The sequence below is a fragment of the Equus przewalskii genome, chromosome 1, assembly GCF_037783145.1.
Source record: "Equus przewalskii isolate Varuska chromosome 1, EquPr2, whole genome shotgun sequence".
Taxonomy (NCBI): Eukaryota; Metazoa; Chordata; class Mammalia; order Perissodactyla; family Equidae; genus Equus; species Equus przewalskii.
The window spans coordinates 151,275,099-151,299,194 of NC_091831.1; the positions used below are offsets into that span (position 1 = coordinate 151,275,099).

General features: G+C 45.5%; 1 protein-coding gene and 1 long non-coding RNA gene across 24 annotated transcripts in view; one reads left to right on the forward strand and one right to left on the reverse strand.

The window, feature by feature from the left end:
• Window positions 1-307: 307 nt before the first annotated feature.
• Window positions 308-10,733, reverse strand: LOC139084176 (uncharacterized). Of its 2 annotated transcripts, none has more exons than XR_011541556.1 (3): window positions 10,563-10,733; window positions 9,753-10,190; window positions 308-1,117 (listed from the first exon to the last, which is right to left on the reverse strand). It is a non-coding gene; the product is annotated as an uncharacterized lncRNA (long non-coding RNA). The 2 variants fall into 2 exon arrangements; XR_011541557.1 differs by lacking the exons at window positions 9,753-10,190; window positions 10,563-10,733 and adding exons at window positions 7,199-8,850; window positions 9,128-9,213 and having other exon boundaries at window positions 906-1,117.
• MEIS2 (Meis homeobox 2) overlaps window positions 8,749-24,096 on the forward strand; it is a 202,108-nt gene continuing 186,760 nt past the window's right edge. For 6 of the 22 annotated variants that reach the window (XM_070625810.1, XM_070625757.1, XM_070625792.1 and 3 more), the window contains exons 1-6: window positions 10,183-10,537; window positions 11,808-12,040; window positions 13,590-13,731; window positions 14,449-14,499; window positions 15,472-15,522; window positions 16,330-16,479. In XM_070625810.1, coding sequence (XP_070481911.1) covers window positions 10,526-10,537; window positions 11,808-12,040; window positions 13,590-13,731; window positions 14,449-14,499; window positions 15,472-15,522; window positions 16,330-16,479 — 639 coding nt within the window. In that variant the 5' untranslated portion in view covers window positions 10,183-10,525. Of the gene's footprint in view, window positions 9,083-10,182; window positions 10,538-10,598; window positions 11,107-11,807; window positions 12,041-13,589; window positions 13,732-14,448; window positions 14,500-15,471; window positions 15,523-16,329; window positions 16,480-24,096 lie in introns of those variants that run through there. The other 16 variants (XM_070625799.1, XM_070625748.1, XM_070625822.1 and 13 more) reach the window with 8 other exon arrangements.

A 24,096-nucleotide genomic window follows, 5' to 3' on the forward strand; every position in this document is an offset into this window, starting at 1 on the left:
GAGCCGGCCACGGCTCACACCGAGCGAAAGAGTTTTGTTTTTTTTTAAAGGAGAGAGTGAGAGATGTATTTATGCACATATTTATCCCTCTAATTATAGGAATTAATCCTCTTACTTATGACTAAAAGGTAACGTCGAAGGACGTCCCTTTGATGTGGAAAAGCATCATTTGTGACTCACATTCAGACTGATTAAGGAATAATTGTTGTTAAACGCTTTACAAGTGGAGAGTGTTTAATTGAGGGGCATTCGTAATTTTACGGCTTAGCACAAAATTAAACATAATTAAAAACTCAGAAATTCCAACTGATTTTCCAATTATTTTTATTGTCTGAGCTAATTGTTACACAAGGGTGTCACTTCTCCCCAAAGGCATTAAAAAGAAGGGGAAAAAAAGGCAACCATACCTTTCCCAATTATTCGCCGAGAGGATTCAGAGCTTTCTCCAGGTACAGGCCAGGTAAAGGACCTTGCTCGCTCTCCCCTCTCGGTGCGCCTCGGGGCCCTCCCTCCCCCACCGTAATTAAGCGTTTCAGCCACTCTCCCCTTTCTCGGAGTTCCTGCAACACCTTGGGATGTGAGAAAGTGATGGCAGTTCTCTTCTGCAGATCATTACAGCAAAACTGGAAGTATCTGTAGAAGGCTGATGAATTTCTTGAAGTAACACTTGTCATACACGGCGGAGAGATTAAAAAAACCTAAATAAACACAGCTCTCTGGGGGCGATCCCTCGATGCCTCTGCCTTCGAGTTTGTGGCAGGAGAGAGGTAACACACAAACACGGACTGGGAGATGTTTATAAACGTGCACACGAAGACATACAGATGCACGCAGGAAACTTTCTTCTCCTTTTTTTTTTTTTTAAGGCAAAGATGGGTTTGGAAAATTTTAGTTGAATTATGGACTTTTTTTTCTTTTTTTTTTTCTTCTAATGCTGGGATTGACGGCATAGAGCCAAGCTGTCTTTGTATGTGTAGCTTCTCATAATGTCCAAATACATTTATTTAAATGCATTTAAAAGTTTCTAAAAGGTGCCTCAGTGTTACGGAAACGAGAACACATCCTTAGAGCTAGTCCAGAAGTGGCCCTGTCTCTCCTATCAGACTTGCAGGGAATCCTAGAAAAAAATAAAAAGCATTAAATTAGGCAGAGTGTGAATTTATAAATTTCAATTAGTCTAGGCAGAAAATGTGGAGCGATGAAATGTTTGCATTTCAATCAGCGTCTTTAATTTCTCTGTGATATTTAAGATAGAGACTTCAGTGGATTCCAGCTTTCTATCCGACTTTCCCATCCACCCCCCATAAAATAAATGATTGCCTCTGATCTGACGTGCCAGGTGAAAATGGGTAGAATTAAAACTGTCAATTCTGCTTCCAACTTGTGTCTTTCGATTGAGTTCAAAAGCTTTTAAAGGTAAAACGTGCTGATCATTTATATGTATTATTTCTTTTTCTCCTATCACAGCTTTTAAGTAAAAAGAAAGAAAAAGTATTTCTATTTCCAAATTCATTTTCCTTGGACGATTTCAATCTTCCAGGTAATTTGATGGTGGACCCTGACACGTGTGAGAACGTCTGCCCGGAGCAACCCGGTTTACACCAGCCGGGCCAAGGAGATACAGTAAAGTCCCGTTTTTCCGTTTTTCTACCTAAATGGCTTATTGGGAGCTGAGATGTGGATATTTAAACCTGAAGCTTTCCAAGTACTACAATACTATTTCGGAGAAAAGGCTAGAGTAGGCAGACTTGGGAAGAAAGGATGAAGGCTCCCTTTGAAAGTTAGAAATGGTGAAAAAGACATGTAATCCGATGTGGAAAATTGAGTAAAAGAGGCAGTGTACACTTTAGCTTAGGCAAAGATTGCTGAATCCTTTGAAGAAACTGACACGGATTTTCCAGAGATGGGAGGAAAGAGAGAGATGGGGTGGGGGTGGGGGAATCCTAGGGTGGGCATTTTATGTAAATGAGTAAATTCAGAATATAGTACAAATCCAGTATAGTAAAAGTGACAGTTCTGACAGTATTGACAACATAAATATATGTTTGAACACCGCACTTTCAGACACTTAACCGATGAAGCAATAAAGAAATTCGACTACAATATTTCAAATAATCGACATTGATGTTTTGATACATCATTTTTATACTCCGAATCGATCTATCACTCTGGGGCTGGTCAATTTTAAGTAAAAATGGGCTGCAATTATTTGCACCTTGGCTAATGATGACCTAATAACAGTCTTCAATTAATTACACCCGAACTGTGCTTTCTTCCTTCAGCAAGGGGCGGGGGGCAATTCTTGAGGACTAGAGCCTGTGATGCTGTCATCCTACCCCCTCCTTTCCAGTCTACTTTTGAGATTATGAGGAGGGAGGAGGATTTCTGAACTAGGAAGGGGTCTTTGTCTGGTGACCACCGACACCGCAGGCTGAGGTCCTCCAATTTCAAGTAGCCACTGACTGGGTCTGTACTGGGGATGTGGTCCTCACTAGTACTTTGCAAGGTCAGAAGTAAGTTTTAGAAAATGCACTCATAAAGTTGAGTGAGTCTGGCCCTACCCCAGGCCCCATATCCTTTCCTCAGTTTCAAGGACTAGATGGAAGAGATTTGCCTAAAGGGAGAACTGGAGATTTCTTTAAGGCTCAGAGTGGTGTGTGTGTGTGTGTGTGTGTGTTGAGAGAGAGAGAGAGAGAGAGAGAGAGAGAGAGAATAAGAATTTTAAGAGAGTATCTAAAGCATCAAGTCAGAGTTGAATCTCTCCTTCCAGCCCTATCCCCTCTGACTGCTCCCCACAGATCGCTGAGGGTTTACAGGCTACTGTTTTTGAAAAAAAAAAAAAAAAAAAGCCACAAATAAGAAAGCAGACGAATCTCTGCTGGAAAGGAGGGAGGATGCTTGTGCCTACACTGCATCCTCAAGCGTGCGTTCCCTCAGTCTCTGCTGCTGGCTTTCTCCTCTTTGCCCTGTGGGGTTTCCAGTGAGCTTTCCTACTCCCACTTCTCTTTCCCACTCCTCTCCAAATTTGGTGTGGTGGTAGTTGTTGGGGAGGGAGGATAGAGCTAGTTCATTTAAAAAAAAAAAAAAAATCCTGGACAGGCCCAGGATACAAACTCGAGCAGTCTATTGTGATGTACGGATCCGACGGGCGGGAGTCGGGGGATGGGGGGCTGGCTCGCGCCCCCACTCCAGCGCTCTCCCGAAGGCCGGGCGCCGTGCGATGCTGCTCCCACCCCTGGGAGGCTCCGACCCTTCCTCAAACTCGCACTGAGACTCGGCCTCCTGACCTAAAACTTAGCTGGGCTCCACTAGCTGGGATTCCAGTGTCTGACTTCTTTCCTCCAAACTTCACAAATGCCTGTATAAGCCCCTCCAAATCACCGCTGGCTGAGACGCTGGGACTTTAAGCAACATGTTAAACAACGTGAAGATGCTAATGAAAGGAAAAAGATGTGTATGACCCACATTGGGGGAAGGTGGGAGCCCTAGGAGAGCTCGGTGGCGCCGGAGCATCACCTAGTTCCGGGGGGGATCAACCTACGACCGGGTCGTTCCAAGCCGTCGGCCCTGGAAAATGAGAGTGGGAGCAGAAAAGAGGAAGCAGGAAGAGAGAAAAGGAGGATAGGCTCAGAGAGAGGAAGAGACAAGAGAAAGAGAAGGGGAGAGGAAGAAAGAAAGGAAGGAAGAGAGGAAGGAAGAGAGCGCGGGAAGGAGCCGGAGGCACAGAGAGCAAGCGCACATCGCATTTGGAGACCCGCCAGATAGCGCTAGAGGGCTATTTATTGAAATGCTTTCCTTCTGCGAGCTGGTGAAGCAGCTAAAATTGGGAGAAATAAGAAATAAGGGGGAGTGAAAGGAAAGAAAGTACAATGATTCCACCTCATCTTATTTAAGAAGATAAATTGAAGGGTGCTTTATTAATATTAATGGGGGTGGGAAGTGGGGGAGAAAAATACACGGTAGAAAGCTTAAGTGGGGAAAGGACCAAAAAACAAAAACCAACCAAACAAAAAAAGTCCTCTTTCCTCCCTTGATCCCAACTAGGAAGAGAGTGAGCAAAGCTAACAGGTACGAAAGGGAGTGAAATTCTTCCTAGTCCAACTTTCAGAGCTGCTACTTAAGCTGCTGGGAAGGTCAAGAACAGTTCACCAGGATGAGCTGAGGTTTACAGAGAGGAGATGTTTTTAAAGTAATAGACGGCTGCAAGGGGGTGGGAGGGAGAGGCAAACACGTTATTGGAAATGCCAAATAAAATATATATCAAAAATTCCAACTGTCAGCCAGCAGGTCTGGAGCAGAAGAGAGCCCCTCCGCCTTTGTCCCAGCGATGCTGGGCTCAGGGCTGTTTCTGCAGGGCCGCAATCAAACTCCTTGAATAACAATTTATAAATACTCTGGGAAGCTTGGAGAAAAGAGCTAGACGATAAAAATTCACTGTTGCATTCAGAACCCAAAGAACAGTGAAGCAGATGGAGAGAGAAAACCTAGTGACAGAAGCGGAGTCCAAAGAGAGAAAGAGAAAGAATAAAATATTTTGATCTTTTTTACTTGCTCAGGTCAGTAATGCAAGAAAGAAAACTTCTTTCAAATAATACTTTCCTTTAAAGTATTGATTTGGTTTTATTCGAAAACCCCTGGCATCTCACACATCTAACTTCTTATTTTAAAAATTGCACTTTTCTTTTACCTGAGGAATTTTTTGAATCAAAGTAATAGTTAGCGTGTTTTTTCCAAACCAGCAAATAGAAGCGCCACAAATAAAAATTAACCTTATGGAGGAAAAAAAAAATCTGCTTAATCCAAAATACTCCAATTCAAAACGTTAACTAAAGTTACAAATAAGATTAAGGTTGGATTTATTTGCTCCTCTAACATGGTGTCAATTGTTCTAACTGTTGTAAGAAGACAAAAAGGATTTAAATCCAGCGATTTTAATACACAGATTAACACTTCGGACCTCACAGTTCTAAGGAATTTGGAGTTATCTGTGATGAGGACCTATAACTTTCTAGAAAAAAAAAGGTTAAAAGAAACAGACACACAGGCTCCTTAAGGAAGGTGGGCAAATTCACCTAAAATAGACTCTTGAGTTCATAAATGCTCATTTCGAATTAAATACTCTCCATAAAGCCAATGCCCTTTAAATTAAGTAATTATAGAGGGACTCAATTATTCTTTTCAAATCTTAAATGTTACCTGTAATAGCATCCCATGTTGAGACAAAAAAGAAAAGGAAAAATAGAAAAGAAGCAGTTCTCAGAAGTCTTGGGGATGCTTCAATAAGAAAGAGGTGATTAAAAACAGACTCTTAAATTTGAGAGGAGGCCCGTTCCACCTCTCTTTCACCCCCACCGGATCAGGTCCCCCCTGATCCCCCACTTTACCTCATTTTTAGGCAGTGCCCCCACCCCCACTCCAGAGCTAAGTAGCCGATTTGGGATTCTGAAGAAATAGGTTTCAGCATCCATATTTGTTCTGGGGCACTTGTAAAATGCGATTTGTAGAGGGTCTTTAGCCTTCTGATTGTCTTTGAGTTGTTTTTACTGAAACAGATCTTTTGCAGTTAATGAGTCCCCACGCAGCTGGACAGCTCCTCTCGGACACTGAGAACTCTAACCCCAAAATGACCCCAATTTGACACCGCAAGATGAAATTTTACCGCCTGTTAAAACCATTTCCAGCCTGGGCAAAAGGAGTTGACTGTTGACGGAGGTGTGGGCCGCCTCCTTCGACCCCCAGCTCGCGCCAGTCTCCCCCGCCTGCCCCACCTACTTTTCCTTCACCCCAAATGTGGGAGAGCTGATGAGGCTCGAAGCCTGGGTGGGGGTTCGGAGGCTGAGAATGGAGCATCAGCAATGTCCTATCAGGCTAGAAATCAGACAGCGTGCATACCCCCACTGCTGTGCAATCACTTCTATCAGATGGCAGAACTGGGGATGGGGGGCAGACCAGGAAGTTCTCAGTGTTTTTCAGCTCTATTAATTAATAAACCTTCAGCAAGTTGGTGATTAAAAGTAACAGTTCTTTGAATTCATCAGATTGATTAAGAACCGACACCCTGAATCACCTCCAACTTGATCTTGTGTGTAATCCACTGCACTGCAATGTTATTTTAAACTAACAGTTTCATAAATGACATACAACTGGGTGAGTGAAATCTCTTTAGTCGCACGAAATTCGGGGTTCTCCCTTTAGGCAACTGGTGAGTTTTTCAATGACACAGATTTTCCTCCAGTAGGGCTTCACTTTTAACACTCTCTCACTTCTTAACTAAATTCTTTGGAGTTAAAGAAGACTTTTTTTTCTTTGACAGTATCTTAAAATGTCCTATTTCTCTCTCCCTCCTACAGCTAGCCAGATTGTCCCTGTTGTTTGCTTTAATGTATTCTATAAAATGCAAAAGAAGTTACAGAATATTAGAAAGAGAGAAAGAAAGGAAGAAAGGAGTCTAGAATAAAATGCCTCCTGAATCGCCCAAAGGATGAAAATAGAGTTTAAAATTTTTTTCTTTTGCAAAACCCAAGATTATCACGGAATAATCAACACATTACAACTTAACAACCATTTGAAAATATAGAAATCATCAATAGGTCCGAATTGTTTTTACTCAGATGCACTGCCATGGAAGAAACATTTTTTTTTTTAATACTAGTGCAGTTTTTCTAAATAAAGGCTGTAGGGAGGCGAGCTCTCTTCACGGTATCTCTATGGAAAAAAAAAAAAAAAAAAGCCGTGGTAAAAGAAGCAGAGCGTACAACGCCGAATGTTTAAACTCTGAGATGTAGAGGTTTGGTTCGAAGTTGATCTTTGCAAAAGGAGCGTTTATCAAGCAAATTGAGTTTTCTTTTTAAAAAGAAAAATAATTGGCGCTTAATATACAGACCATTTAAAACAACAATAATCCTATTGGCGACGATAAATACGCAATATTGAAAACAAGAACAATTAGAAGAGGAAAAACTGAAAAACTGAGTATAAACTTCTCAGCTAGCGGTGCTCCTCCGGGAACTTGTGTTCAACAATATTAAGACCTCTGCAAAGTCGAAAACGCTCCGCTACAAGACACTAGATCGGGTTCTTTTCTTTCTCATCCTTCCCGCCCCAGCTAAACTGAAATTCGCGTTAACTGCCGCTTGAAATAAAATTCTGGAAGCCAACTTTTTCTTTTCTTTTCTGTCTTCTTTTCTTTTTTACTCACCTTTTCTTATACGTGGAGGAGCAACTCAGCAACAAATAAGAAGGATGCTTTTAATCTTGGAGTTCTTCTAGGGAGATCAAAATGAGGAGGTGGAGGGGGAAGGACCCTCCCCCCTACCTGCAGGTTTCCCATCCTTCGGATCTTGCAGGCTTGAAGCCCCACACCAGAGTGGCTGAAAATTTCGGCTAGACTCTCCTCCCCGAGGCTCCGCGCGCCCAGCAGTCCCAGCTCCGGCCACCCCGGCAAATACCTCGCCGTCCGCAGCCCCGCTCCCCGGCGTCGCACTCCCCTCGCCTTTGCCAGCCCCTCCACACTATCTTTATATGTGAGGGCCGATTTCCCGCAGACATCATTGTTATGATGGCTCATTTAATCAAACTGTTTAATTGCTCTGGTAATCACTATCATCATCACAGGTGCTCAATCATTCATCATTTTTGGAGGGCTTTATTGACCTCCGGAGCTCATTCCCCAGCCCTATTAAAACGAGGCCAAATTTCTCCGACTCCGCTTGGAGTCTCTGCAGGCTGCGATCGAAACCCAGTTGAGTGTTGCCCGAAAGCTTACAGTGAAGCAGAGAAGACCGAAAGGGGGCCCCCAAAAAAAGCCCACCGTCCTTCCTTCATTCTGTCCTTCTCTCTCTCTCTCTCTCTCTCTCACACACACACATACACACACACACACACACACACGGTACTTTATTCTCCCTGCGTGCCCCCATCCGCCAGGAACTCGGATCAAAGCCGCGTGCGGAGGATAACGCTACTTTCTACTCTCCAGAATGGGTTCAAAGTTGGAGAGGGAGGCGGCTGTTGAGGAACAGTCTGTTTTCGATTCTCTGGGCCGGGGACCATGAACCAGGGCGAGAGCGAGGAGTAGGGGGTCGGCTGCCCTCGGAGCGCAGGGCCAGGCTGCTGGGCGGCGGGGAGCCGGGGAGCGGCGGCGGCGGCGGCGCTGCGCGCGCGGGATGACCATAGCTCCGCCCCCAGCTCGGGGCTCCGAGTGATTGACGCGCGGCGGCCGGGAAACCCGCGGCGCTGAGGTGAGGCTGGGTACAGCTCCGGCCAGGGATTGGGTGAGACATCGGCCAGAACTACTTTCTACACAAACGGTGCGAGATAGTTACCTTCCTTCCCCCCACTCTCCTCCTTTTTCCTTTTTGGAAAAGTTCATTCCAGTCGGCCCCATCTTCCCTATCCCGCGAAATTGCCCGGGATAATTAACACAGCCATTAGCCCGCAAAACCGCGCCCCGGCCTCTGCGCCCCCGGCGACCACAACAAAGCTGGGCAGGGAGTGCGGGCCAATTCTCCTCGCATGGCATCTTCCCTCTGCCTCTCTCTTTCTCTCTCCCTGTCTTTTCCTCCCGTGCTTCCCAGCTCTAAGTGAGATCCACTTCGGAGGCGCACACCAATCGCGCGCGCGCGCGCATACACACATACACACAAACACATACAGACACCCCTGGCGACATCAGACAACATCAAACAACCAAACGACTCTTTCCCCACTTCCTCCCTCCCGATTCCGCCACGGCCCCAAAGACTCTCTGGGGTGGCCCTGGTCCGCACGGCTTGGAGGGAGTGCTCTCTGAGTTAAGCTGGTCTCTTCTTGTCCTGGAAAAAATGAATGCTGACATCAAGGGTCCTGGATCTGCAGAGGGAAGAAAGTACCACTTAAAAAAAAAACTCTAGCCCTGCCGTGGTACCGTCTGCAGCGCCGGCTACCCCTGGATGTTAGCGGAAAGCCTTCGGGCGCGGGAATCGGCTGACAGAGGAGTAGGGCCCGCGGAGTTAAAAGGAACAAAAGCAAGAGCGCCATGCCAAACGTCCCCGACACGACCCGGTTAGGCAAGAGCCCGGAGTGATGGGAAAATGAACTAGAAGTAAGTTTTATTTTTTTAAAAAAATTAAAAGATCTGAGGCTGTACCGTACTTTCCCTGTGGTTTTCTGCAGTTTTCCTCTCTGCGCTCTCCCTGTCCTCTTCATTCTCTCTCTCTCTCTCTCCCTCTTTCCTCGTGAGCGCGCGCGCGCGGCACACACACACACACACACACACGCACACACACAAGCGCGCGCTCCTCTTCCTCCTCCCCTTCCTCCCCCCCGCCCCCCCCCCCCCAGCCGTACCCGCGGAGGAGCAGGCTCTCTGATTTGTTCGGGTCTGCTCGGCTCCTGCCTCCCCTCCCCCTCCCGCCCCCCGCCTCCCCCGCCCCCCCAGCCGGGGCCGTCCGATCGCACTCGCTGCATATCAGAGGCTCGGCGCGGCGCGCTCCTCCTCGCTCCCGCTCCCCACTCCCGGGATGTGTCTCCGCCGTACGACGGGCTATGGCCACCACGACTTCCGGGTTCCGTCATTTCGTTCTCCCGCCGCCGACCCGCGCCGCCAAACTGAGGCTCTTCTATAAGCCAGGCAGCAGCCAACCTGCCAACACCTACTGACACTCACTCATCTCCCAGAGAGAGAAAGAGAGCGAGAGAGAGCGAGCGAGAGAGCGAGCGCGAGTGAGAGCGAGCGAGCGAGAAAGAGAGAGAGGGAGAGACAAAATACCTACCAGGAAAGGGGGGGGAGGAAGTCCAATTTTTGCAAACTATTCATTTTTTTTCTTGATTTTTTCTCCCCTGCTTTCTTTGAACGATACTTTAAAGAGAGAGGATCATATTATAGATACCGCGGGGGCAAAGCTAAGAGAGGGGGGGAGGGGGGAGGAAAAAATTCAAGAAGCAGAAACCCCTCGTGGAGTTTTACTGGAAGAAAAAAAACGGGTCTCAAAGATTCCTCCTCTTCATCATCATCAACCATCATTCATTCACTACCTTGACATTCCGGGCTTTGATTGACAGCTGGAGTGGCAAAAAGCCATGAAACACGACAGTTCGGTTACATGTGGGCTGCTGACGGGCCGCTCGTAACCTTCAGTTCGGGGGCTTGACAATTTTTTTTTCTTCTTTTTCTTCTTTTTCTTTTCTTTTTTCTTTTTTTTTTTTTCCAACTGAGGGGAAGAGAAGAGAAAGAGGGGGAAAGGAGGACCCAAGAGGAGGAGGAGGGGAGGGGGGAGGAGGAGGAGGTGGAGGAGGAGGAGGAAGATCAGGAGGAGGAGGAAGAAGAGGAAAAAAGAGAAAAAGAAGAAATATCACAGAAAAAAAAACCTCTTCGTTGTCTTGCCTGGGCTTTTTTTTTTTTTTTCCCTAAAAATAACAAATTGGAGAATTGGGAGAAGTCTCCTTGGTTTGGAAAAAAAAGGAATCTTCAGCCTAGATCACTTTCTTATCCGGACTGGGATATTAAATATACGACACATCCAGGAGTTTATTGGAGCGCAGACTGATGGCGCAAAGGGTAGGTTTAAATCTCCAACACTTACCTAGATATAAATCCTCTCCTAAGAGGGGCCTGTCCCGATGCCTCCTCTCGCTTCAACGCTGCTGCTGCTGCTCGCTGCTTGATGATGGCGGACAGTATTTAAAAAATAGCAGCAAAATTATTCATCGGCTTCTTTTCCCCCCCGTGCCTCTGCGTGTGTGCGAGTGTGTGTGCGTGCGTGTGTGCGTGTCTGGGCGCGCGTGTTCCAGCGCTGTGCGAGCGGGCGGGCGGCGAGTGCGTGTGAGTGGTGTGTGTGTGTGTGTGTGCAATTGTTACACGCTTTCGCCTCGCTCCAGCTTTTCCCCCAGCAGCGCGATTCCCCCGGTTCTCCTGCTGCCGCCGCTGCCGCTGCTGCGCCGCTGCCGCCGCTGCTCCCGCGGCTCGGGGCGGGCACCGGCTGCGTAGGAGCCGCCGCCGCCGCTGGGGCCGCCGCTGGGGCCGCGCTGCCGCAGCCGCTGCGCCGCCGCCTAGACTAGCCTGGGCTGCTTGTTTTGTCTCTGAAATTGACAAGGACGCAGGGAATCCGCTGCTAAATAATGTTTCTGGTAACTTTCACGTTATTCCCCTCCTCCCTCCGCTCCCTGCCCCCGGGGAGGCACTGGCCCCAGCCTTCCCTCGTCCTCGGAGTTCTCGTCCTGATTATTAGCGTTTTTCTTCTCTTTATTTTGTTTCATTTCGCCTTTTGATTTATTGGATCCTCTGGAGGAGGCGAAGGGGGGTTAGGGGTGGGATCCGGGGCTTCCTCCTCACACTGACTCCACTTCTCCCTCGGTTGGCTCGCTACGGTTCTGCTGCCTCCGGCCCGAGCGGGACCTCCCGGCGCCCCCTCAGTCCCCGGCCTCACTGCCCCCCTCTCCCTGCTCTAAACGCTGCTCTTGGTTCATACTTTTTCATTTTAAAATTTAAAAACATTTGCCCTCACAACTTTCAACTCCGTTGTTTCAGCTGGTTTGGTTTCTGTGTGTTCAACTCGTGCCTCGGTACTTTTCTCCTTTCTGACTTTGTTTTTATTTTTATTTTCCTCTCTGTCTCTCTCTCTCCCTCCCTCTCTCTCTCTCCCCCTCTCCCCTGTCTCCCCCCTCCTCCTCTCCCTTCTTCCCTTCGTCTTTCTCCCTCTCTCTCATCTCTATTCCTTTCCCACTTCTCTCCTCGCTTTCTTCTTCCTGCTTCTTTTTCTATTCCCCCTCGGCTCTCCCGGCTCTCTCTCACCTCCTGCGCCCCCCTCCCCTGTGCCGGGTTCTGACAGTACGATGAGCTGCCCCATTACGGCGGGATGGACGGAGTAGGGGTGCCTGCTTCCATGTACGGAGACCCTCACGCGCCGCGGCCGATCCCTCCGGTTCACCACCTGAACCACGGGCCGCCGCTCCACGCCACGCAGCACTACGGCGCGCACGCCCCGCACCCCAATGTCATGCCGGCCAGCATGGGATCCGCTGTCAACGACGCCTTGAAGCGGGACAAGGATGCGATCTATGGGTAAACCAACTCCCCCCCCCCCTCCCGACCCAGCATACTGTGTGTGAGTACGGTTGCGAGTGCGTGTTTGTCTCTGTGGGAGTTGAGGGGGTAGACGACTAAGAGGGGAGTAATTTCTGCTTGAGGGGGGTGGGGGGGGGCGCGGGAAACGCTTGCCTTAGGAAAGGACAGTGAAGGGGGCCTGTTCTTCTGCCCCTTGCGTGTAAGCCCCTGGAAGGTATGGCTTCCTCCACCCCCACGGCCCCGTCACTCCGGACCCCACAGCCTGGAGTGACTGAGTCCTCAGAATCTTGCCAGGGCCTCCTCCCCAAGGACGGGATTCCTGGCCAAAGGACGCAGAGCTGGTCCTTTCAGGCCCCCTAAGAGAGGCCTTGACGAAGGAGAAAGTTTCCTGCTGATGAGGAGCAACTTTGTTTTTTTTCTCTTCTGTTTCCTACCGAGAGTCTGGGAGCCACTAAATGCAGCTTGAGCTCGGATCAGGGCTGCTTCTGTCGGCCAGGAAGTCCTAATCACCCACTTCTTAATTCTCTGTAAATAAAGGGGGCAGACCTTGAAGTGCAGCGGGGTGGAAGGGACTGCTGCTTGCACAGAGCCGCTCTTGGGGGGAAGTAAGGGAGATGGCTGGAAATTATTTTCTATTCTGAGAGACCTCGGTGAGGGATGGGGGTGCACGATCCAGACGTGTACCACTCGGGCTCTCCCAGCTGAGGGTAGGTAGGTGGGGAAGGCGGCGGGATGCCGAGGGGAGGGGACACTCGGTAAACAGCAACTGAGCCTGAAGCAAGAGGCCGCAAGCATCCCGAAGTATAGCTAGACCGCCCCGAGGAACACAAAGGGCAGACGCGCACGCACACTTCCAAGTTTTAACATTCGATTTATTTATTTTTGCCTGCTGGAGAAATGTGGTCTCTGGAAGGAAGCTCTTCGGCGTTTAACATTCCTATTATTTTGGCCTCCACACCCGAGCTTTACTAGAGGTAGAGCAAACAAGTTTACAAGGCAAGGGGGTGGAGAGGGTGGACGAGCCCTCTCTCCAATTTAGATTTAGGAAATATCATTCCGAGTGTGTATGTAAGTGAAGCCCTGGGCCTCCTCTGAAATGCCCATTAAAATGCAGAGCGAAAACAATTTTTGATCTCACAGAGTGCTCCTTTCTTGGGAGGTCAGGGCTGGGTCTCAGGGGTTGGTTCGGCGGCCTCTGTAGTGTGAGGAGTGGGTCTGGATCGACTCCGGGTTCCAGACGGCCTGAGCTTCTTGGATGTTTCATTACGTTCCAACTGAGGCTCTTTTGACTTGGCGGGCTAAAGTGACCAGGGGCTTCTCCGGCCTGATCTGAGGGAGTCCTGAGCTGAGGAAAAGGGCCAGGCCGTTTTTCCTTTCTGTTTCTGGCCCAGGCTCGGCTGGCTGAGGAAGGGTTGTAAAGTGTGATGCGTGCCTGTTGTATTAAAGCAGGAATCCGCACCCTCCAAACTTGTTGATTACAGTTCTTGCTCCTTCCCCTCTGCACCCCGTCTCCGTGTGTGTGTCTCTGCGTGGCGCTGCCCGTTAGGCACCCGTTGTTTCCTCTGTTAGCTCTGGTCTTTGAGAAGTGCGAGCTGGCGACCTGCACTCCCCGGGAACCCGGAGTGGCCGGCGGAGACGTCTGCTCCTCCGACTCCTTCAACGAGGACATCGCGGTCTTCGCCAAGCAGGTCCAACCTTCTTGACCCACTCACCCTCCTGCAGCCCCTCACTCCTCCTCCCCTTTCCTCAGAGCTTCACATGAAAGAGGAGGAAAAGGCAGGGACACCCGATCTGTTCCTCCGGCCCAGTCCGCGCTCTACGCCTCCTCCCCATCCCTCAGCCTGGAGGCGAATTGGAAGCGGAGATAAATATGGGTGTTTGTTTTTCCCCCCAGCCAGGAATACAGGGGCTCGACCCTCGAATTAAAGTTGACCTGCTCCTAATCTGGGGCTTGGCCTTTTCCCCCGCCTGCAGCTACTTGAACAAGAATTGGGGATAGGGGCTGTGAGGGACCCGTCAGTGCCCGGGAGGAAAGGAAGCTGGGCGCCTCTCCGGGCGGTCCGCGCCGGGCGCGGAGGTGAGGGAGGCTGAGAGCCACAGCCCTTTGGACAGCAGCATAAGGGGATACCCGGGGTCCGGAGAACGGCCCTGAGTTCCCAGAAACAGCTTAGCTGTTCCAGGTACCCCCTAATGGGGCCAAGGCCAGAAGGCCCTGGTTCTTCTTCAGCGGACCCCACTAATTTAAGGCACTAGTTTATTTCATGTGTTTTACCAAAGCCCCTCTCCTTTTCTCCGCCACTGCACCTCCACCATTCCCGCTCACACCCTACAGTGTAGTCGGTGACAGGGGTGTTCTTCTTTTAAATGGGGTGGCAATTCATGCTGACTTTCCCTGCTTCTTATAGGTTCGCGCCGAAAAGCCACTTTTTTCCTCAAATCCAGAGCTGGACAATTTGGTAAGGCTCACTGTTTCTTGCCTTTCCCCAGCCTGGGCCCTCTCCCTTGCCCAGAAGCACCCACTTTCTCCCCGAGCTCCGGGGAGTTCAGCAGAGCCCTCTTTCGAAGCTCAAGAGCGACAGGGAGGAAGGGAACAGCTCAGAGCCCCCGCAGGGGACATGGGCGTGAGGGGCGGGATGGACGGCAGGGAGAGCGGAGCCCCGGGAGGCCGCAAGCGGGGAGGCAGCGCCGGGAGCGCGAGCGGGGGATGAGTCCCAGGTCTCGGCCCCGGGAGGGAGGCTGCGAGAAGTGAGTTATTTCCTCTGTTTGCCGGGGCAGGCGGCCGAGCCCGGGGCAGCTAACCCGAAGGAAGTAACCGCTGGCGCGGCGGAGGGCGGGCAGGGAAGGTGGGGAGGTGGGGGAGGGGGGGCGGTGGGGGGGCGGGTGAGGGGCAGGCCAGCGCAGGCCACTTTTAGGTGCGATTCTTTTGCTAATTTGCACGATTTCAATATTAAAAGTACTTAAATCCGCTTTCAAAGGCCCTGCCTCGCCATTCATCTTGAGTATTTCCTTCTTTAGTAAGGACAGATTTCGCAGGGTGTGCTGTTCTAAAAAGCTTTCTCTCTCCAAAGAAGCGACTTCTTTTTTTTTTTTTTTCAATTTGGCCTGAGGTCCAGGGAGGGGATGGTTAAAGAGGACTCAGGCGGAGAAAGAAGGCCTGGCCCTAGGAAAGCAGTCCTTACAAATAGCTCAGTGAACATGAGGGCCAAAGATATTAAATGCTTCAACTCAGGTGGAGTCAGATTCCTACCCCGTGGCCAATGAGGCAGAGATGATCAGTAATGACTTGGTTTTTCTGACAATTTCTTGATCTGTGGCTTTTGCCTGGCTTCTTGCCTTTTTCTGCTCCCCAGCCCAATTTTCTCACCACCCCCCAATAGGGACCTCCGAGTCACAGAGCCTTAACTCCACGCTTGAAACTTTTCTTTCAGATGATACAAGCAATACAAGTTCTAAGGTTTCATCTTTTGGAGTTAGAAAAGGTAAGCAGAAAATGACGCCCCCCACTTTGAGTTAGCCACTTCTCTCTCCTAGTTGAGTTGAGATTTTTTTTTAACAAACCTCCAGTCTGAGGCATTGAACACCTAGAGATTTTGAGCAACATGTTACCATGTCCTTCCTTCAAACTGCTCCTCGATCCAGGGGCTTAGAGGATGGGTGAATTAGGACAGCCCTGTCTTGTAAAGTGGCCTCCCCCTCCTTTTTTCCCCAGGCATTCAGGATTATTTTGAAATGCAGCAAACCATTTGTATTACTGGACATTCAGCCTGCTTGCGTCTCTATTAGCTCAGCTCACCCTCGGCCCAGAGCGGGCATTAGGTGCAAGCCGAGGGAATCATCCTCGCTGGGGTGTCTTTACATGCTCTGCAGTTCAATCACTTTCCCCTGGAAACATACAAAACTCCTAGCTTATTGAATCGCAAATGCTCATGCTGTTCCCACTTCCAGCGTTCTACCGTTTTGATGTTATCATCAAATCGGATTTTCCTCCTTGGACTCCCAGTCTGAACCCAGTTATTTCCAGTCCTGTTCCTTCTCTCTTTCTTGTAACTTGTTGCTCAGGGAAGTCTCCGGAGAATAATATCTGCTGCAACAATTGCTCTATTGTTTCCTTGCCTTCAACTATTACACCCATTAATTAGAGTTAGTTTGGAAGACATGGCACTTTTGCTCTTTCCAAATGTAACCTTGCAAGTTAAGATTTTTTTTTTCCCTTTAAAAATGAAACAAAACAATAACAACAACAACAACTACAGGAGCTGAGCCCTCGACCATGACCCTCTTTCTAGGTCCACGAACTGTGTGATAACTTCTGCCACCGGTACATTAGCTGTTTGAAGGGGAAAATGCCTATCGACCTCGTCATTGATGAAAGGGACGGCAGCTCCAAGTCAGATCACGAAGAACTTTCAGGCTCCTCCACAAATCTCGCTGACCATGTAAGTCTGTGAGCTTTTGGCATTCTTTTAAGACCACTGGGCAAAGCTTTTTCTTTTTCTTTTTTTTTTTTTTGGAGCTTGTTATAACATCTAGCTCCACTGACTTAGTTTTCTTTGCGAATGATTTGGTCTCTTTGGGGGTCTTTTTTCTCACTACCTCTGCCATATCTTTCATCTCCGTTTCCCCTTTCTTGGATTCCCTCCTTATTTATGTTGAGAATCAAAAAAAGCAGGGAGTTGATAGAGTAATTTGTGTTCTTAATGTGTAAAGTTTCCTGGATTTGGTGACTTGAGTGTGAGCAAATTGTCTGTTTGATATGGTGACCGCTGCCTTTTCTGCTTTCTCAACTGTGTGTAATCAGTGCATCAGGGATAGAGAGAGGCAAGACAGCTAGCAGGAGGACAGGAGGAGGGAGAGAGAGGATTGAAGGCAAGGGAGAATTGAGGAGGGAGGGCTGACTTCCCAGTCTCTCACAGAGATGACAATCCTGAAAATTATTGGCAATCTTGCATTGCATTAGAAATAAAAGGAGCGCACACATTACAATTCTCAGAGCTTTTGCTCTATAGAAACTTATTGTCAGAATATGGACTTATTGCCAAGTGCCTGAAGCATCTTCATAATAAAAGACAGTAACCTTGATGAAACAATTATTAACAATGTATTACAGAAAGCTGAGGGGAATTGTGAGTGAATAACCATAGGTTAGTGGTTGAATTTTAACACTTAAACAGTTGGTGAATGAGGACGGAGAGTATAGTAAGGAGTGACTGTGTGTGGCAGGCCAGAACGGGGGGTTTCTTTCTATTCTCTATGTTTTTAATCCTATTTTGGAACTGATCTAGGGAGTCTGATGCTTTAAAAAAAAAAAAGCATATGTAGTGAGACTGAAAATTTGAAAAAGAAGCAAAGAGAAGAAAGATTGCAGCTGGTAGGAGAGGCAAGAGTGGCGAGGTTAAAGAGTGGGTGTGAACAGCAGTTTATTTATAGGAACTCAAGCCTGGGGGTGGGGGACTATAGATTACATTCAATTGAACTCACAACCTAAATTATATAGGCTATAGCCTAATAACTTGGTGGCTGAAATGTGACATTTATCCTCTGTGGACTAAACAGGCTTTGAGTCTTGAAGGAAGTTTGTATCATGACCATCACCCCCCAGTCCTGGGTGTTAAGAAGAATGAGTTGAGATGCCTTGTGAATAAACCTGTAAGGTTCTCCTCCCCCTCAAAAAAAGTTTTGCAAATATACCATCATAGATTTTAATTATTAGCCTTTATGCTGTATGAAAAGCCAGCCTAAGAACAAGAGTTAAAAAAAGAAAAGAAAAGAAGAGAAAACCTCAGTTCTGGATGTCCAGTTCTGAGACAGAATAAATACTATGGTATTGAAAGCTCCTGTGCCTATCTTTACTCTTAGCTTTTTCCATCATCTCGATGGGGGAAATTTTGGGGAGCTCTTTTGTATACTGAGTGTATTAACTGAAATCAAAAGGCGCAGCAAGCAGCTATGGAAAGTTTATTTGCCGATCTGTGGCTATATGATGTGTGGTTGTGGTCCACGAGGCATGACACTACTTTAGAAATATTTGTTGTTGTTGTCATTTATTTGTTTATTTTCATGGCTTCCTGTTTCTAAATTCATCTGCGTTTTGCACTATTGGGGGAATGGGAAGGAATCTAGTGACAGGGTTTGTAGAATGAGAAGTTCACAGTTGTCTGCAGCCAAAAGCTTTTCTCATGACATTTCTAGGGGTCTCAACTACTTGGTTTTCTAGAGCAGTTTCTTGGCAACTGTTTTTCAAGTGGATGTATGAAACTAGAGCATGCTGATGTTTACATAGAAGAGATAAGATAAACTAGGCTGTTTGGAGTATTGACTGATAGACAATGCCAATTTATGGAACTATTGTAATATTTAAATTATACTCAAGAAGGAAGTTGTACCTAAGAGGACAACACTTTAATAATTTAACAATCATCATCTTTGGATAAAAGAGTCAACCATAACATTTGTTGCTCCTCTTCCTGGCCCCGAATCAAGTAAATATGACAACTGATTTATTTTGAACCCATGAGGGCTTGCCACCTCATTGGGCATCATAATTTAAAGCCTTTTATTTCCTAGAGATCTGAACTATAGCATTTTTACTTCAGCCCCCTGCTATTTGTTTTGAAAGGAAGCAAATAATTTGTTCCACCAGCACACCAAGTGGGAAATGACGAGGTTTGCCACCGACTTGAATGTTACGCGGGAGGTGAGAGAAAACCCTGGAGAGTCGTCACCATTTTTGATATTTTTGAACCATAGGCATATTGATTGTACTCTTTTCCGGGCCTCCCTCTACAAGGGAAGCCCTCTTACGCTTCAGCCTCTCCTGTAAGCACAGCCTCCCTCCACCCCTCAGCCACAAAAAAGTGAAAATACCACAGAACCACTACCTGAGAAGTGGTCTGAGTGGGACATTTGCAGCATGTAAATGTGTCCAATTTGAATCTCCAGGTTTATTTTTTCATTTGCTTTGATATGCATATTTAATACATTGCCCCGGGCTGGATCTCATTTGGTGCGCGCTGGTGCAGGGGTGGTGAGGAGCCCCTTCAGAAGGACCCAGACGGTGTGTTGTTTTCTCTATTTTATCTGTTGGCCCACTATTCTGATCTACTGCGCTTCCTCGTGGTTTTATTTGCACATGAAATGCTGAGAGCATTTCAACTTATTGGCTATGAATAATGACAGCTAAAAAGAAGTGTAGTTTAATTTGTTGTGTGCCAAGGTTTCTCTTGTGGAGGTGACAGTTTGTGACAGCTGTTTGACACCCCCAAAACACATACACCTCTCTCCTTATTAAGTAGTATCAAGCTACATTGTGTGTGTGTGTGTGCACGCGTGCGCGCTCGTGTGTGTGTGTGTGTGTGTGTGTGTGTGTGTGTGGGTGTGTGTGTTTAAGGAAGGATAGGGCAAGGAGAGAGAAAGAGAGTGAGAGAGAAAAAAGAAAGAATAAGTGTGTAATTCTGTGTAGTGGGAAGCAGAGAGAGAAGCATCAGGAGTAAAATATTAGGTACCAAAATAGCTTTTGATTTTCTTATTAAAAATGTTGAAAATAGAAATGAATAAAAGTAATTGATAGAAATATCTTGAAAGCAAGTATTTTTGGCAGACTTTTAAGAATGAGTTGTAAATACCGTTACTTAGCAAATCAGGCTGTTGTCATGCTGATTTCACATTTTGTAATTTGATGTCAATAATCTGATGTAACATAGATGAATTAGAAAAAGACAAACATAATGTCTTACCTTCCATGTGTTACACGCAGTAAAGATACTGAATTTGTTCATTGATTACTGACACTTACATTACGGGCATAGTGATAAAAGGAAGTTTGGAATTAAATAGGCAATAAAATTTGCAACATTGGCTACTTTTTGTCATGTTTAGGAACTTCATAATGAATGCTTCTATTTTTAATTATAATGTACGTTATCTTATACTCTTATAAGAGTAATTGTTATAGGTAGGAAATAGCTATTATAGTATTCTTTGGAGTACTGGGGAGAAAAAAATATGATGGTGAAAGGAAATAGAACTCTATTTTCCAGCTGCAGTTCATGTTAAGTTTCCCAGACATTCAAATTTATTATGTTTAAAGTAAACATGTCAAGACACCAATTCTTTAAAAAAGTTTCAACCTGAAAACTGTTGTGGAATAATCATGCTTTTCCTAGCCTGTAGAATTTCTGAATAATAGATGATAGCCACATTTTCTACTTTACATAATTTTAGACCAAATCTTTAAATCTGATGCAGACAAATGAAATATATCTTTATGTAAAGATATGTAAATGTATCTTTAGATCAAGTTTAGATAAATGAAATATATTTCTTTGCAATATATTTTCTGAGCTAAGTTCTATTTGCCTGATGTGCATACAGTTATATTGTTATTCCTAGTTAATGTTCACAAAGAGCTGCATTTTATTTTTTTTGCATGAATTAAGTAACGGGAAGAAAGTACAACTGATAGAATTAACAGTGGATGACAGGTGCCTTAAAATTAGCTGGCTCTGATAACATAATTAACAAAAGAAAAATTATTTTAATTTCTATGTTGAAAGCTGTACTTTAAGTGAAAATATATTGTGTTTTCTTTTGCATCTCTGAATACATCACGTTTATTTATGTCTATGCAGTTTTAAAAAATAAGTTAGGTCAGAGGAGAGAATGCCCTTGTTCCTGACAGAATACGGGCAATCGTCTATAGATAAATTCTATTACTACCTGAAAAATTAGTGGGGAGTAGGCAGCGAGGAGAGGAATAGGTTTAAGTGATAGGTCTATAGAATATCAAGGGGAAATAATTGGATTTGAAAATAATATTAATAAAATGAGTGATTTATGTTATCAGATAGTTTCTTAGGTTCTAGTGTGATCTCAGACCTTACAGTATGATACCCAAGGCCTCCGGGGACCCATTCCGCGGAAGTTCTCTCTCTCAGCTCTGTCCACCAACTCAAGGAGATGTGGCCGGGGGCATGGGTTTTCTCTGGTTGTTGTTGTGTAGTTTCCGGTGGTTGATAGCTTTTCTGTCAATTTCCCATCAACAATAATTATGTTATGTAAATCGTTTAAATTGTGCAGTTGGAGTATATTTTCAGTGTAACTGTGATGAGATGAAATTAAGCAAAAGTGCACCTGACAACCACAGATATCACTATCAGATTAAAAACTTGATATTTTAAGCATTCATTTTCCTATTTTTTTCAGACTGAATGTTCTATGGAACATCCCAATACAATTCAGGATTATAGGAGACGTTTGATAATATGACAGTACACCAACAATGCAGGAAATTTCTATCTTCTCTAAAAGTTGCTCCATTAAATGGAGGAATCATTTGCAAGAGAACTTGCTGCTTCTGTGAGCGTTGCTCATATATTAATTCCCAAAGCTTAATAGAGGGTGGAAGCTGGGAGATGAGGGAAAGACCCCAGCTCTATTTACATTTTTAAAGAGTGAGCCCATGTTCTGAAAGCACAGACAGTTCTCCTGAGTTCTTATGTCAACTTTAGAATAACAAAGTTGAAATTCCAACATTTTTTTCAAGCCAGACAATTAACATTTTTAACTTTTGTAGGCTTAGCTACCTCAAGAGAGAAGTTTTCATCTTATTTTAAAAAATAGTTTTTGCATAATGTGAATTAGGGGTTAAAACATAATAAAGTCATAGGAAATATGTAACATTAATTATGTGGACTGATACAAGCATATCTTGCCTTTGTTGTTTAAACATATGGAGTCGAATTAGTTTTGCATGCTCCATTTGCTGATTAAAATATCTCTATATATGTTTAAGATTACTTCCTACCTATGAGCACATACTCTGAATTACTTTACTGTATTTTCGAAGTTCATAAATAATTTTTGGCTTGGAGTTATATCATATTTTACTTGTATAGGTTCTAGAAAGTCAAATGCTTATTTTAAAGTATTTTTTAATACTAGGAATAAGAAGCGCCAATTACCTTAGGGATTATCTTGTCTAACTTCTTAATTTTAAAGAGATAGAGGAAACAAGTCCCAAAGAAATGAAGTCCATCACTTGCATAAGGTCACATGATCAGTTAGAGGTGGCACCCTAGAGGCATCCTTCCAGTCTCATGCTCTCTCTCCTATACCACATCCACCTTTTCATTTGAATCACCTTGTCATTTGGGGTCTAAGATGAGTTTCACATGATTTTAGCTGGAACTTGCGTTTAGTATTGCTTTTTTTAGTCCTTGAAGCCTAATATATTTTACTTCCCGGCTCCGTTTTGTACTTATTTAGAAACACTTTTACGTTGACTTCACTGTCTTTTTGCTATGGAAGAACCGTGAGCTGTGTGGAATCATCTAAACAGGGAAATGCCACCAATTCACCAGGACTTATTAAGTGCTATCCTATAGGCAGATCCCCCACAGAAATGCCATAGTGGTGCAAAATGTTCCAATTTCCACCATATCTGCAACCTCAACAAAAGAGGCACACATATGATTTGCTTCCTGTGCCTGGAGACTCCTGTCCTTTCTATGCTCTTTCCTAGATTTAGCAAAATTCAATGATGGTGCTAAATCAATTTCTTTTTTTTTTTTTAACTTTCAAGGGAGAAAACACTGGCAGAGTTGTGTTTTCCAGGGAAAGCTGTGTGTAAATGAGAAACAGAGGAGAGCTGCATAGTGATCTCCTGTGGGCCCGCTACTACAAGCTCTCCCCATCTTGTCTCCTGCTTTTATATTAATTACAACTTGCATTATCAGCTGTGAGTCTGTAGCCCAGCAAATAGAAAATTCTGCCCCTGGAGACCTAGCTTCTTGTATCTATTTTCCGTCTCCTTCTATTGTGCTCCACTCAGTAGTCACTGCTTTTCTCCTGCTAATACTGCTCTTTAACGCAATTACGAAAGAGCAAGAGGAGTACCATATTTGACTCCCAATTATTAAAGCCACTGGGAATAGAAACATGTTCAGTCCTTGCCCTCGGGTGTCTTCATGATACCTTTGGCTGAAGAACAGGACGTATATTGTGGAATGCGTATAACCGAATGCTCACCCACGTGCATGCACACAGAGCATTTCTCTTTATTTTTCTACATACGTCATGGTTTTACATGCTTTCATATGCCACTATGGTTTCAAGATTCACTAAACTTCTGCATCTAATTTGGTAGAAAGCCAGGCAGTTATTCTTGAAGGATGTAAACTTGGAAACTATCTAGGGAGGGAAAAAAAAGAAGAAGAAAGGAGTTGTGATATAAACAAATATTTCGATTTAAGAAAAAACGGTGTTATGAGTAATGGAATATATTTGATCTCTTATGTAGATTACAATTTTTTTATGACCAAAGAGCTAGCAATGTTTTATTTTTTTATTGACCAGATTATCAATATTCGTCTTTGTATGTGATCAAGTCACCATGGTGTGGCTGAATATGACAACTTTGGGGTAACTCTTCAGCCTTGAAACCCCAGAGGGATTTCTCTGTTTTTTCTGCTTTCAAGTTGTGTGAGTATCATGGTGCCCCTTAGTTTGTGTCAGTCTCTCAGATTAGATCATAATGCTTGAGACACTATGGAAATAAACATCTTATGACACTTTTTGAGGAGAGCGTTTCTGAGGATGTGAGGGAGAAAAGAGGGAAGAGGCAGGGGCATGCTGGGGTAGGTAGTGAACTTAAGCAAATTTCAGGACTGGGCTGAAAACCCAGTTCATTTGGAGGAACCAGCTGCTCTAAAAGGAGTATTTGCTTCTGTAGCTTATTTTTCACCCTTTTACTTTAGAAAACATCTCCTCCAGAAAACCATTGAAAAAAAATAGACTGGATTATAAATTAATGGGCCTGACTTTAAAACTCAGTACAGGTTTGACTGATAAGGATACACCAGTATTTTCAGTTGCAGGAAGTCCTTCTGAGCTATCCTTTCAAATCACTATAGTGCCCAAACAGAAAGACTTGCTCCAGCTTCATTTGAATGATTATATAATAGCTATTGGATGACATTTGCCTTAAAACGTAGTTGAGGTGTTAGCGGTTAATTATTGTAATTTTCATGAGGGGTAAGGAGCTTTTATAGCAGGCA